Source organism: Chanos chanos, chromosome 2 (assembly GCF_902362185.1).
Source record: "Chanos chanos chromosome 2, fChaCha1.1, whole genome shotgun sequence".
Taxonomy (NCBI): domain Eukaryota; kingdom Metazoa; phylum Chordata; class Actinopteri; order Gonorynchiformes; family Chanidae; genus Chanos; species Chanos chanos.
In genome coordinates this window covers 1,201,405-1,217,500 of record NC_044496.1, presented here as the reverse complement: position 1 = coordinate 1,217,500, position 16,096 = coordinate 1,201,405, and the positions used below count along the sequence as shown (strand labels likewise).

Here is a 16,096-nt window from a genome sequence, read left to right as displayed (position 1 = left end):
ACACCTGAATGGTCATTAAACGCTGAGCAGTAGTCTAAAACACACCTGAATGGTCATTAAACGCTGAGCAGTAGTCTAAAACACACCTGAATGGTCATTAAACGCTGAGCAGTAGTCTTAAACACACCTGAATGGTCATTAAACACTGAGCAGTAGTTTAAAACACACCTGAATGGTCATTAAACACTGAGCAGTAGTCTAAAACACACCTGAATGGTCATTAAACACTGAGCAGTAGTTTAAAACACACCTGGACACTAGCACATGGGGACAGAGGTTCACATATAATGTAAAGATAAAAAGTGTTACGAGTTAAACCTGGGCAAAAATCAAAGAATATATACTATAGTGCCCTATATAGTACAGAATATATACTATAGTGCTCTATATAGTACAGATTATATACTATAGTGCTTTATATAGCAAAAAAGTTCTCCGTCGGAGATAACATACTCTTGCCTGTACTGCTCGATATTATATGTACAGATATGATGAGGAGACTCAACATAATCAACATTAAGAGTATTACAGGAACAGAAAAGGGGATTTAAGGCTTGAAAAGAACCCAGGGCCCTGCCAATACCATGCACATCAGGGGCAGGTTTACATACTGCCTACATAATGTAAAGATTAAACGTGTTAATTTAGTCAAACCTCTGAAAGAGTGAGACGGTTTATACCTTTTTCCTTTACATTGATGTCCAGCTGGCATTCTTTCTCCCAGTCCACTGGAATGACTGACTTGGTGAGTGTGATAAAATCCTGCAGGGGGCAGTAGAGATCACAGCCAGGAAGGGTTAGCTGGTAGGGGTCTTTCCTGCTATCGTTGCGGTAGAACATGGCCACTGAGAAGGACCTGTTGGAGCAGAGAGAACATGAGAACGCAGAGAAGACGACGCCTCTTTCTAAAGCTGTCAGCTGACGTTTGCACATTGGCAAAGAGTCTACAGACACAGAGCAGATGTAGTGGTTTAAAGTGTTTGCTGAGGGAACCTATCCAAGGTCACTCTGATGAACAAGCTGCATCAGTTAGAGATGAGTCATTACATATTCACGTCTACAGAGGTGAGAAATGCCAGATCATGACATTCACATGATGACAACATTTAAACTGTAAGGATGAAGTCATTCAGATGAATGAAGCTGATCAGGTATGAAACACACAGGAATATGTACAGGGCAGACCTGAAACACTGTTGACAGCGACTCACCCATTCTCCTCCTTGAAAAGCTCAAATATATGGCAGGATGCGTACGGGGGCTGTAATCCGTTAAAGACATTGAGCGCCTCCTGCAGGGCAGCTACGGTAGTGTCATGCTGTACAAGGAAAACAATGGCATTACCAAGACTGTCTAACACATCACAGTCACTGAAAAATGAGAAAAAAAAAAAACTAAACAATTTTCATTGTTCTTGTATCAGAGAAGTTCATTCAAAACTGAAATTAGGTCATGTCACATAAGCCAGGGTGTGAACTTTGGTTCCACCAAATGCTCAGCTCTTAGCAGTGTGATGACTGGCCCGTGAACAGTATATATGAGTGTACAGTATGCATGAGTGTACAGTATGCATGAGTGTGCCGTATATATGAGTGTACAGTATATATCAGTGCACAGTATGTCTGAATGTACAGTATGTATGAGTGTACAATTTGTATGAGTGCACAATGTGTATAGGTGTGCAGTTTGTATGAGTGTGTCTGTGTTTGCAGGGATGTGTGTATCGCGGGCATGTCCCAGCATTTTACCGCGGAATACACAATCATCCTCAGCTGCTCTTTAGAATCCAGCTTAGCAACTGCTGACATGTTTTTCAAAATCTGATCCAGCAGGAGACCTGAGAGAGAGAGAGAGAAGAAAAAACATATTCATTGCTGTCCACTGCTTACCAAAGGCCTGTGCAATCTGTCTGCACTGCCTCACAATTCACTTTCATATCATTTGACCAACTGAGCCCCCTGCTGATCCACCCACAATGGCCCTGTTTTCTAAGGACTGATGTGCTCTCTGTCAGTGAAGTCTGTGGTTTTCATGCTCAGGGCAAAAGAGCAGCTCTCTCATTCTGACGCAAGAGTGTACCACACAAATGTCTCTGCGGCGGAGCATTCCTGAGAAATATAACACTTCAGTGGGGTGAATCCCTGCTAAAGGCAAAAGCTTCATGACTGAACCATTCTGCTGAAAGACAGGAAGAGGTTTTCCTCTTTTCCTCTCTTCTCCGTAAACTCATTACACAGATGCAAATCCGGTTTGACCTCAGTCTTGACCTCAGTCTGCTTTGCATGGACAGACACCAAATGCAACTGTCCCTTAGTAACGTGCACCCATTACTCTGATAACCACACCAAACCAACAAAGGCCACTCAGAGAACCACTCACGCTGTTATTTCAACAGCACCAATTCGCTAACAGTGATGAGAATATTAACAGTATAGTTAAGTCCTCATGTACTCCGGGAACATTAGGCAGCAGTTTGTCGCCAGTGTGTTCTGTCAGTTGTTGCCTTTTCAGGGTCAATGCCTTGTTGATTCTTCTCATGCTGCATGCTGTGCAAGGTCTTGTTAGGTGATCCTTCATTTTGCTTTCCCTCTGGTGACATCCATTACATTGCAGTTTTCCAGTGGGAGTGGATTGGCCTGTCTAAGGGTGCTTTCACACTTACCTTGTTTGGTCCAAACCTTCAGACTTTTCAGTTTGGTCCGAACCAAAATAGCAGGTGTGAAAGGTGCCTCAGACCACGGTCCGGAACAAAGGACCAAAACTTGGTCCAACCAAAAGAGGTGGTCTCGGTCCGGATCAAACTGAACCATGGTTCGGTTCATTTGCAGTGTGAAAACACTTTTTTGGATGGTTCAGACTTTCGGACCAATTACAGGAAGTTGAGGCTATCATCACCCATTAACCAACAGAAGAAGAAAAAGAACCGGAAGAGAAGTAAAACTGAGCCGCCGTAGCACACGGGCAGAGGAGGAGGAGATCTGGCCCGAAGAAGAAATCAAAAGTCAACTCAAAAAAAAAAACACATAAAAACGCAGAAACTTATAACTTATTTTCTGAGAGGGTGTGAGAGAGAAGATATGATTCTGGGTATGACATGCAAAGTTCTTTAGCGCGCTCGCAAAATTGCAACGTGAAGCCAAAACTAACCGGATCAAATGTATACAATGTAACAAAAACATGAACCTTGGTTCAGACCTTGGTCCAGACTCCCCCCAAAATATGCCCCAAAATATGGCCAGCCAAATGAAATCTGCATTCTGTTTTTGCAAACTGGTTCTTTGCAGCGTTTCATCATCAGTGGTATGTGATGCAGAGTATTTGGTGTGAGCAGCGTTGGTGGAAGACATTCAGCTTCTGCACCATTCGTGTCGTGTTTTTTCACATTTCCCGCAGAAAAAAAAAATCGGAATGGTGACATTTGTGCAATCTGTGTTCTATCGCTCATTTGCACGTCACGTCAATGACACCGTAGGGGTCAGTTAACCTTATGCCAAAAGACAGAGAGAGAAGTTGACCACTGCAGTAGTAACCTCATTCGCTTCTAATATACAGTCTCGTTGATTTGTGCAGGTAGATATGTTTATGCTTTTGGGGGGCAGGGTGGGGATCACCTGCCTTTCTTTATCTGATCCATATAAACTCTGGACGAGAATAAGCAGAAACGTGTTCTCGCTCGTAAGCGAGGGGGCGTAGCGTGATAATGTTTAAGGAGAAGGGCGAAACATAGCCGTCACTGGCTGTGCAATGTGTTTTGTTGATATTCGTAAATCGGAATGACCAACAGAGATTACTTGATCGAAAAGCACAATTTCTTTGTAATTTCGTCTAAAGTAGGCTACCCTAGACGCTGAAAATACGCTTTGAAGGCTCCAGCTCCGGCAGAATTGCAGTGTAGCATACGCTATGACATCCTGATAACGCCACTGCCTTTACGCTTTCCATTTCTGTCTCGAACTGTGGAAAAATGGTGCATTTAGCTGCCAGAATTAAGAAAATTCAAATTAAGAAAAATTTTCCCTGGGGCACAATGCCCCCGGACCCTCCTACAGGTTTGGGTTTACCCCGTGTTCTTGCCCCCCCCCCCCCCCCCCCCCGCCCCGAAACTTGTTGTGGCGCCACGGGTCTGCATACCACCAAGGTGGACTAGTTCAGTCTTGTCTCTTGGCTGACAGTGTTGGGGCATGGGTAGTGCATTGATGCCCGGAGTGCCAAATCAACACAACTATTATCTTGTTTATCTTTGTTACTCCTTTTGATATTTATTAGTCTTAGTTTTGTATATATTTTTCATAAATATACCATTTCATAAATACACCATTTTAAATGTAATGATTATTTACATGTTTTGTTCAAAAAGTCTGAATAAAGTTTACAGTTAGTGCAGAACTGTGTTTTTTTGTGTGTGTGTGTGTGTGTGTGTGTGGGGGGGGGGGGGGGGGGGGGGGGGGGTTGTACAAACAAATTTTGAAGGGCGGGTTCGCCCAGGGCACCGTACAAGCTAGAACCGCCACTGCTGGAAGGCAGCCATCACCTTTGCCTATTCTGTAACTGGTATCTGTGCCATGGATAGCGTCACCAGTTAGCATGCTGCTAAGATCTTGTCCGTTCTTTAGCCCTAGCTTTGGCCTTCACATGGAGAAAGCTTCAGGCACTGATCTCTGTAAAGCTGCTTTGAGACCATTTTTGATTGTAAAAAGTGCCAAGGTGCCACACAGACAAACCTGAACTTGACACCATGCTGTGATGAGGCACTAATTAACTCTGATATAGTGTCTGCACATCACATTTCAGTTTTTGCTGTTGTTTCGATATTTACCAAGCTTTAAATTTACTGTTTACATTTGCAATCCAATAAACAAAATTGTTGGGTCCAAACTGACTTTGCACAGCTGTCAGCTGTGGTCAGGGAGCCAACAGCGTTCCATCCCGCTTTAGAGACCAACAGTCCAAAACACTGCTCCACTCTGCTTCCCACGAAAAGGAATAAAACATTATCAACAACAGCGTAGATATTATACACTACCAATAGATCTTTCTGCTGTTTCACCATTTTGATACCTAAAAAACAGTAATTATGGGAGTTATGAGTCAACATCCACCAATTTTGATCCATGTAGTTTTGAGAGCATTTTAGGTCGTTACAGAGAATGAGGATTCAACTGAAAATGCAAAATAACTAAAACCCGAGTGACTGGTATGAAAACCTGTGTGAGGTGAATGGGGAAGTGCTGTAATGAGTAAAACACTTACCTCCCTGCAGCCGACACTTCTGTTCCCTCTTGTAAACTCCAAACAGAATTCGAAGGGAAAAGTCACTCAGTATCCCCAGTTTCTCCATCACCTCAGAGGTCACCCACTTAGGCAGGGTCATATTGTGCTTCAACTAGAGAAGGAGGCACAGAGAGAGAGAGAGGGAGAGAGAGAGAGAGAATAAAGTGAATTTCAGCTTTGCATCCTGGGTTCTACTTTAGGCAGGTTAATCAAATTGACAGTAATGTTGTTAAAAATGCTGAGACGTCATCTGTGAACTCTTCAGATGGCGGTAGCAGTGCCTTCTGACCTCATGTGGGAACACTGCAACAGCAGGGTACTGCTGAGGACATTATTATTTTCACCGTGTAAAAGTTCAAATCAGGTTCTGCTGATTTCAGGTTTCTGTTGGCACAAAACCACCGGGGATTGTTCTGGGTGACTGTTCTTTAAGGCCGTGCCAGAGTCCTTATGACACTGCAGCCCTGCCTGAGTGTATACATATATATGTGTCAAATACCAACAAGACACCACAAGATACCACAGTCACAAGATCCCACATCACTCTAGAGTCACGAGAGACAGTCAAAGCCTCAGCCTTCATGGCTTCTGCAATTTCACTTTCACAGTCTGATACAAAACCTGCTTTTACACATCTCCTTTCATAATGAGAGGGCATTAGGAGAGGAGCAAGGTCCATCTGGGGGAAGTAAAATCTTTCTGCTCTCTGCCTGGACTCTTCTGACCGCGAAAATCAAGTTATGAAAAGCTAACGGTAAAGCCCAAATTCTGACACACATACAACACAAAAACCAAACACACACTTGGCTGTGTGAAGACTGAATGAATCCTGCTAAAAGACTGACCCACGAAAGAGAACAAAGTTCAGACAAGTGATCGAGGTTAAGGACGACCACAGAGTAGGCACAGGAATGTGGGAATACAAAAGGACCATTAAACAGACAGACAGGGAAGATACTACTTCTTCCTGCAAAACGGTTTTCTCAGCTCTTTTTGAGTTGAGACAGATATTAAATTCTGATGACACGAAATCTGTTCAGACCTTGTGATGCAGCGTCAAGCTGTTTATAGCTGTCACTTACCTCACAGAAGAGAGTGTCCTGGACTTTCCACACTGTTCTAACAGTGACATTCCCCAGACCTGTCTCATTCGCCACCATCTCCAGAAACGTCTGTTACAGACGGTGAAACACATCAGTCACTTTATCACTTCACTGACAACTACCCTGCAAAGTCAGAGTTGCAAACCAAAGATTACAGGTGTGATTGCTGCTTATGATCATTCTGCTACCACCAGCCAACTCCATCTGCACATCTCGCATGGAATGGTGAGTATGATCAAATTACTACAGTTACTCACTCACCCTGACTCAGTTTCAAAGCCCCTTATCCTAATTAGGGCTGCGGGGGGTGCTGGAGCCTATCCCAGCGTTCATTGGGTGAAAGGTGGGGAAACACCCTGAACAGGTTGCCAGTTCATCAATTACTCCAGTTAGACACATCCTAATTATTTAGACTGATGCGCTGGCTCTTGGCTTTGTGCTGTTGGTTGGATTCAGCCCTCAATGAAAAGAAACTGGAGATCCCTACTGTGTGCAAATGTTAGTAGACGCATTAAATGTCTAACAGATGACAACTTACTTTATATGTCTCTGTCATGTTGTGGTATATGTCTGTGTCCATGGTCTCATTCATAAGAGCTGTGTAACGGGGGCAGTCATGCAGAGGGAATACCAACAGCTGAAAGATATGAAAGGAAAACGAGAAGATCAGAAATTACTAGTCTGTAATAAAGTATCATGCAGGTATTCGTTCTGATCATGTGGATTCTTAAAAAAAGCCCAAATGAAACATTTAGACATGTGAAACTAGAGGTGTTTGTTCTTAGGACACAGTGAAACCAGATGTGTTTGTTCTTAGGACACAGTGAAACTAGAAGTGTTTGTTCTTAGGACACAGTGAAACTAGAGGTGTTTGTTCTTAAGGCACAGTGAAACCAGATCAGATGTGGTTGTTCATAGGACACAGTGAAACTAGAAGTGTTTGTTCTTAGGACACAGTGAAACTAGAGGTGTTTGTTCTTAGGACACAGTGAAACTAGAGGTGTTTGTTCTGAGGGCACAGTGAACATAGAGGTGTTTGTTCTTAGGACACAGTGAAACCAGATGTGGTTGTTCTTAGAGCACAGTGAAACTAGAGGTGCTTGTTCTTAGGGCACAGTGAAACTAGAGGTGTTTGTTCTTAGGACACAGTGAAACTAGAGGTGTTTATTCTTAGGACACAGTGAAACTAGAGGTGTTTGTTCTTAGGACACAGTGAAACTAGAGGTGTTTGTTCTGAGGGCACAGTGAACATAGAGGTGTTTGTTCTTAGGACACAGTGAAACCAGATGTGGTTGTTCTTAGAGCACAGTGAAACTAGAGGTGCTTGTTCTTAGGGCACAGTGAAACTAGAGGTGTTTGTTCTTAGGACACAGTGAAACTAGAGGTGTTTGTTCTTAGGACACAGTGAAACTAGAAGTGCTTGTTCTTAGGACACAGTGAAACTAGAGGTGTTTGTTCTTAGGACACAGTGAAACTAGAGGTGTTTGTTCTTAGGACACAGTGAAACTAGAGGTGTTTGTTCTGAGGGCACAGTGAACATAGAGGTGTTTGTTCTTAGGACACAGTGAAACCAGATGTGGTTGTTCTTAGAGCACAGTGAAACTAGAGGTGCTTGTTCTTAGGGCACAGTGAAACTAGAGGTGTTTGTTCTTAGGACACAGTGAAACTAGAGGTGTTTGTTCTTAGGACACAGTGAAACTAGAAGTGCTTGTTCTTAGGACACAGTGAAACTAGAGGTGTTTGTTCTTAGGACACAGTGAAACTAGAGGTGTTTGTTCTTAGGACACAGTGAAACTAGAGGTGTTTGTTCTTAGGACACAGTGAAACTAGAAGTGCTTGTTCTTAGGACACAGTGAAACTAGAGGTGTTTGTTCTTAGTGAAACTTAGTGCTGCTCTCCATGTGACTCTTACCATCTCATTTTTGCTGGGGACAGTGTGGACAGGGATTGGTTGCCACTTTATAGTCGGGTCGAAGGCATGTGATTGGTCAGGAGGATAAAGGCCGGCCAGGTTCACTTGAGCACTCATCAAGGTACGGTCCCGATCTGAGCTTCGCACAAAAATCTAAGGGTAGGATACATGTTAAAATAGACATGGTAAATGCAACAGAACTGAACAAACCAACGTGTAAAATGAGTCATAGCAGTAAATCCTATCACTCAACCCATGAGCTCGGTCTGATGGATCTCAGTTGTTGTCTAAACCTCTGTCTTCTAGCAACTCCTAGTGAAATGTGATATTAGCCCTCAGTGGTTAAGACAGTCTGTCCAGGGACAGGAGACAGACCTCATTGTGGTTGTAGGTTTCACTGAGATATCCTCTGTAACGTTTCCGCAACATCTTTCCCAACTCAAAGTGCTGCCTCATCCCCTCCTGAGAAAAACATAAAAACAGGACACTGATGATAGAGAGACAACAGGAACACACACGACACACGCATACACAACACACACACACACACAACACACACCTGTGCCAGCAACAGCAGCTCACCACACACTTAACCCTCCATCATATTGAGCCCGAAGCCACTGAGGCTGAGGGCCTGCAGGTGTATCACAGAGAGAACTAAGGATGCCGGATGACCACACAATGCTTAAATACTGCAACATGTACCAGACTCCAAAACGCTGTTTTAAATGTCAAAACTGTTGTGCAGCTCAGTAGCTGTACTGTTAATCTTTCAGCAAGAGGGAGCAGAGGTGGGAGAAGGCAGGATATGATAAGTGCGCTACATCTGTAAGATGGATAGATATGGATATCTGTGGTTAAAAACTGTGAGGAAGTACCAGAGAGAGCTGTCCAAAGCCCTGGGGCCAAGCAGTCTCCTTATAGGGATCTTTAGGGTATGCCCTGAGTGCAGACCGGTCGCCGTGACGATAAAGCTATGAACAAAGAAAAGCAAAGATTCCATCAGCCTTTGGGTGTATTTATGTAACAGTGAACATTAAAGCATGACCTATCACTGACCTGTCTTCAGGAACATGTGTGTTCATTAATGTTGAATCACATGCAAAGCTGAGTTACATAAAACTTCTTGGAAGAAGACAAGAGACGCATTAATGCACCTGGGCTAAAGATGTCTCAAATGAAAGACTAAAACCTTCATCAGAGCAACTGCACTCCAAGTCTGCTGACAAGTGCACTGAAATGTACAGTTCTGAGTTCTGAAAAACAGGAGTCACATTCATTCTAAACGACAAATACTGAACATGATGATGCCACACATGTAGTCTCTCAGGGATGTCACACTTAACATGTTGTGGCAGTGCAAGGCTACGTGCGTACATAAGTCTAATGAGAACATACCCTTCTGTTTACAACAAAGACATACACTGTGGTGAAGTTAGCTTTATACCAGACATCTCCAAAACATTCAGATTCCACATCTCAGTCTCTAAAAAATACGATCTCCCAAAGCAGTGGGAGTCGTGTTTTCTCACTCAGGGAAAAATAAAGAACACACCACAGTCTGTATTTTGGAATGTTTATTAAAATAGTCTGTTTATTACTACATTTACTACAATTCTCAGATTTTAAAAATTTGCTTCCATTGAATATTGGTTCATTTTTTCTGTGAATAAATTAATATTGTGTCACCGTCACGTAACTTAAGATCAAAACTCATTTATAATAGAATGAATAGGCCATCGCATGACTGGCACAATTTGAAGATTTGCTTCCAATTTGTTTTCCTTATGGTATCTAAAAAAGATAGAGGGGGGCCAGTCCCCCCACCCCACTGAATTTTCCCCTGTACCATGCTTTCCTACGGAAGATATTTTGTTCCTGTCAGCATTACGTTTTTGAGAGAGCGAGGAGGACAATACTGTCATGCCTCTAACTGCTGCACCTTTTCTCATTCTGCCTTCCTCAGAATTCAGATCACCTGGATCACCTGTTCCCAATTCTCAGTGTTCCTGTGAGGTTCTGTAATTGGCTGGAACCTTCATGTTAGTCATTGTTCCTGTGAGGTTCTGTAATAGGCTGGAACCTTCATGTTAGTCATTGTTCCTGTGAGCTTCTGTAATTGGCTGGAACCTTAATGTTAGTCATTGTTCCTGTGAGGTTCTGTAATTGGCTGGAACCTTCATGTTAGTCATGTCAGGGCTCCAGGTTAGCTGAGGATCATGCACTGTCTAACAGTTGGGGGAAATAACAAGCTCTGTTCACTGCACACAGGCCGGGGTAACGGGGAGAAGGTTCAAACCAAGCTGGCCTGTGTAGAAAGGGCTCCATGATCCTGGACCACTGCCTGTATCCACTGGCAATGCCACCATCTTAGTCACAGTGGAGCACTTATCGAAGGCCTGCTTATTTCACTGGCTGGACTCCCCATCTTATTTCAGAGTGTCGAAACACTTTTCCATCGAGCAGTTTCATCACTAAGAACAGCGTTGTAAGTGACTGAGGGCCACAGCTCACTTCAGAAGTCTAATGAACCTTCATGGAGAGGCTGGGTGTGACAGTGAGTCTTAAACCTGCTCTCCAGTCTGCAGTCTAAAGCCCAGGGGCAACGGCTGAACCAGGAGCTTAGTCAGTGTTTGCGTAGTTGATGCAGTGACGGGCAGGTAACTCCTGTAAGGTCCTCATAGGCAGGTAACTCCTGTAACAGCACATGGACCCATTATCTCCATAAGAGAGGGAAAATCCTGCCTATGAACTGTCTTTTAAATACCACATAATGTGAGGATCCGACAAAGCAGAAAGAGAAAGGCTTCATAATTGCGCATCCAAGTAGTTTGAACTCTGCCATTTTGAATAGTCTGGTATATTTTTCAGATGGAAAAAAAAAGGCAACAGATTCCAATGGTAACTTTACAATAACAGTGCACCACAGCAGACAACTGTCTCTTCTCTATCAAGAGCAAATATATACACAGGAAATACTTGTACAACATCTCAGAGGGAACTCCCTGTTGCAGCTATATTTGAATGTGACTGGGGGTATTGTTTAGAAAAATCAAACAGAAGCAATGTGCTCAGTGTTATTTCCTGTTTTTGGCTGGATGTGGTAGGGTCACCCCACGGCTCTCACTCCCCTCTACTGGCCATTTAGTGCTCTGCGGTCCTTGGTTTAGTTAGTGTCCTGTCTGATTTGGTCCAATCAGTTAATCATTTAATCAACACATGCACTTCTCTTCATGTAAGCCTGGTCTTCACCTGTTTTTTGTTAACCAAGCCTGCTTTTCTCTTTGAATAAGAATCTCTGTTTTTTCAATTTTCCACTGCAGTGTCTTAGGTATGAAAGCCCTTGGTTACCTTGAATTCTGCACCAACTGCCAAAGGTTTACCTGCCTGTTTCTCTCTGTTCGAGCCCTTTGTTTCTTCAGCCTTGTCAACCTGCCTGTCAACCAGTTTGAGAATCCTGCCAGTGTATTCCTGCCTGTCCAAGCGCGTCCTGAAGCCTGTTGTTTAAAGCATGTGCTGCAGGCAGATTTCTCAGAAAACAAAATGCAATGTGCTTTTTAAAATGCATTCAGTCTTTGAGTGTCTGAAGATTCTGTTCATATGGAACACTCCTGTGCATTATTAGATATTACTGTTGTCACGTAAGGCTTTGATGTTGCGACTGATTCATTTTCATTTGTGGTGATTCCTAGACCACAACACGACAGGATCGTTTCATCATAGGCATCCTACTCACAAAGCATGTCAAATCATTTTGAATTCAGCTGATCACATCAGATGATAACCTTTGATGTATCTGTTTCTCCTATATTAAAAAAAAAAAACGAAGCTTTGTGATTTCACCTCTTTTATGCTCTGCTTGTTGGATGCTTCTCTGTTCACTTTGCTTCTACTTTTATGGCCATGTCTTTACAATAAAAATTCAGCGACAGCAAATTCACTTTCACTATCAGGTATAACTCGTATGTCATATGGAGGTGAGATGCTGAAAACATTATATCATCATTGTAAAAATTTTGCCAAAATTCAACAGAAGCAAATTTTCGTAGTCGGTTATAGAAGTCATGTGATGGCCAGCTCATTCTGCTACAAGCGAATTCTTCACAGTCTGTCATATGGAGGTGACACAATATAAATGTATCCACTGTCAAACATTCACCAAAATTCAAAAGAAGCAAATTTGGAGAATCTGAAAGTTGAAGTAAACATGTCAGGGCCCTATAACTGTATCACAGTTGTGTTTACATTTACAGGATATGCAGCAGTGACATGTATTTTCATGCTTTGTCAATAAAATGAACTCATTTGTACAGGTTTTGTGCTTTTTTGCTGGTCCCTTAAGCACTGATGCCGAAGACCTGAAGGCTCTCTCCAGATCACCGGAGTGAAATGAAAAGACAGAATATTTTAATGAAGAGACTGAATGTTTTAATGAAGAGACTGAATGTTTTAATGAAGAGACTGAATGTTTTAATGAAGAGACTGAATGTTTTGAAGAGATTGCAGTTTGTGCTCTACCGCACGAGAAAATACAACTCCAGTTATTATTTTTGAATGTTTTTTTTTTTTTTGGGGTTTTTTTTAGAGAGATTGACAATTGAAATGCAAGCTTATATCCTGACCCAATATATAAGCTTATATCCTGGTCATTTTAAAAATTAGTATCAATAAGTTGGCTCCTTAAAAATCGCTACCTGGTTCATAATCTCTAGACCTGCCAGACAGTTTGCAAGAGAAGGGACAATATCTGGGTCAGCGAGTGATCTAACATGAAATCCATGATTACAGGTTTACATTTATGCATAGCAACTTCTACAACCAGTTACTTCTGCAGCTATACTGGGATTGTGCATAGCAACTTCTACAACTGGTTACTTCTGCAGCTATACTGGGATTGTGCATAGCAACTTCTGCAACTGGTTACTTCTGGTTTACAGCAGTCCACTCCTTGTAAAATCATGTATTCAGATATTAAACATGAGTCAAAATCATGTATTCAGATATTAAACATGAGTCAAAATCATGTATTCAGATATTAAACATGAGTCAAAATCATGTATTCGGATATTAAACATGAGTCAAAATCATGTATTCGGATATTCAACATGAGTCAAAATCATGTATTCGGATATTCAACATGAGTCAAAATCATGTATTTGGATATTAAACATGAGTCAAAATCATGTATTCAGGGGTGGTAAAAGTATTCGGATATTAAACATGAGTCAAAATCATGTATTCGGATATTAAACATGAGTCAAAATCATGTATTCAGATATTAAACATGAGTCAAAATCATGTATTCAGGGGTGGTAAAAGTATTCGGATATTAAACATGAGTCAAAATCATGTATTCAGATATTAAACATGAGTCAAAATCATGTATTCAGATATTAAACATGAGTCAAAATCATGTATTCAGATATTAAACATGAGTCAAAATCATGTATTCAGATATTAAACATGAGTCAAAATCATGTATTCGGATATTAAACATGAGTCAAAATCATGTATTCGGATATTCAACATGAGTCAAAATCATGTATTCGGATATTCAACATGAGTCAAAATCATGTATTCGGATATTCAACATGAGTCAAAATCATGTATTTGGATATTAAACATGAGTCAAAATCATGTATTCAGGGGTGGTAAAAGTATTCGGATATTAAACATGAGTCAAAATCATGTATTCGGATATTAAACATGAGTCAAAATCATGTATTCAGATATTAAACATGAGTCAAAATCATGTATTCAGGGGTGGTAAAAGTATTCGGATATTAAACATGAGTCAAAATCATGTATTCAGATATTAAACATGAGTCAAAATCATGTAATCAGATATTAAACATGAGTCAAAATCATGTATTCAGATATTTAACATGAGTCAAAATCATGTATGCAGATATTAAACATGAGTCAAAATCATGTATTCAGATATTAAACATGAGTCAAAATCATGTATTCAGATATTAAACATGAGTCAAAGTTAATGTACAACCGTACGTGAATGACTCTACTAAAAGGGCAAGTCACAAATTACAAAATGTCTTATAGTATCAGGCTTTTAATGCACTAAAGCTTTAAAAAGTACAAGTTTTAAAAAAACAAAAAAACAAAAAAAAAGAAAAAAAGACATTCCGCAGTTAATAAAACACAGACATTTGCATGAGTGTGCTCCAGAGTCGCTTTAATGAGAAAATAGTGAAAGCCATATGCACACAGCCATTTACTCAATGTCCTTCTTTTGGCGTTCATTCGTTGTGTAACTTTTTAAACACATTTTAAGTTTACATGTCTGTATCACTTTTGCCGTGGGATAGGGCATGTATCTCCCTAGCACACGGCAAAGTAATACAGGAGTGTAAACTTAAGTTGGTGCTTCAGTCTGTCTGAATCAAACTGTCGTTTGGTGCACCAGCGATGGAAAACATTTCTTTCTACTGACGCCATGGATAGTGCCTGTACCACTGGACGCTAACTCACTCTCTGCTGCCGTCGCCCGTGCCATTTCGAGGGCTGTGATACCGCTTTAATATTCACCAACCGCCACGCATTGGCGATAACGAGCATATGTCAGGGGAAGTGCTGTAGCTACGTTTATGACCTATAGGCGCACGAACACACGCGAGCTGGCATCTATCTGTACGTGTACATCGGCATCAGTTTGATCCTGCCGCAGCGATGCTTAACACATTCCCACAAACGTTTTCACCTCATGATAAAACAGAAACAAATAAATAAAAAAAAACAGGAGTTTATGACTGATCGTGCAAAATAAGGCAAGTAACGACTGCTGTCAGTACAAATTAATGAATGTAGTTTCTGTGTAGATCTGTGAGAGTGAAACATGAAATTTGCTGGTATTGTTAATATTCAAAGTACAAGTTCGCCAATGCACCACTTAAGCACAGTAACATCAGTTAAGTGCCCTTACCTTTCTAGTGTAAAAACAAACAAACAAACAAATAAAAAATAATAACAACAAACAAACTTTATCAGTTGTTCACTTGTGCAAGATAACCATGCAAGATAATCAGAAGCATGAGTGTGTAATGTGTGTCTATAGAAAAGCTACGATACAAGTTTTGCTTGCAGGTTCTTACTTACCACAGTGACCAATTTAAGTTCTCGTTCTCCAAATGCTGTGTCTGAAACAGCGCATAAAACCAAGTACATCAATAAGGACAGCATTCCTGAGGTACAGTCAGACTATCACACATGAAAATTGCAGTGCACAGACAAGAAAAACGAAAGTGACAAGTGATTTTCTCTGTTTGACTGGAAGGGGTGTATGCACAGTCTGTAAAATCTCACATCAGTCCATTTTTGGATGTCATCTCTCCTAGGCAGGAGCGGAGGTGCTTGGCGCAGCTTGTCTTTTACGTCTTTTACGCCGTTTTCGTATTGTTACGTCCATAGCCGCGGGAACGTATTTTGAGCAAGGGATGCTGAAGAAAAAAAAGGGAGGGAGGGAGGGAGGGGGGGGGGGGTTGGCGCCGATGTAAGGAGTAGAAAGTTCAGATATTTGTGTTAAAACGTAAGGAGTAGAAAGTTCAGATATTTGTGTTAAAACGTAAGGAGTAGAAAGTTCAGATATTTGTGTTAAAACGTAGGGGGTAAAAGTAAACAGCTGTCAGAAAAAGAAATACTCAAGTAAAGTACATATATCTGACAACTCTACTGAAGTACAGTAATGAAGTATTGGTACTTCGTTACTTCCCACCTCTGCCAGCCCCCCATTTCCTGTAATGTGCTTCCCTTGCGTGGGGTGGGAAATACCACTCAGACTGTCCTATTGTTTGTC

General features: G+C 41.5%; 1 protein-coding gene across 1 annotated transcript in view; it reads right to left on the bottom strand.

Annotated features, from left to right (window-relative positions):
- The window catches only part of LOC115805648 (lysosomal acid phosphatase-like), a 16,122-nt gene extending 639 nt beyond the window's left edge, over positions 1-15,483 (bottom strand). The window contains exons 1-10 of the mRNA XM_030766303.1: positions 15,400-15,483; positions 9,165-9,260; positions 8,662-8,748; positions 8,287-8,439; positions 6,913-7,011; positions 6,354-6,443; positions 5,251-5,383; positions 1,749-1,837; positions 1,212-1,318; positions 681-856 (exon numbers count right to left, since the gene is read on the bottom strand). Coding sequence (XP_030622163.1) covers positions 681-856; positions 1,212-1,318; positions 1,749-1,837; positions 5,251-5,383; positions 6,354-6,443; positions 6,913-7,011; positions 8,287-8,439; positions 8,662-8,748; positions 9,165-9,260; positions 15,400-15,483 — 1,114 coding nt within the window. The remainder of the gene's footprint in view (positions 1-680; positions 857-1,211; positions 1,319-1,748; positions 1,838-5,250; positions 5,384-6,353; positions 6,444-6,912; positions 7,012-8,286; positions 8,440-8,661; positions 8,749-9,164; positions 9,261-15,399) is intronic.
- Positions 15,484-16,096: the final 613 nt, after the last annotated feature.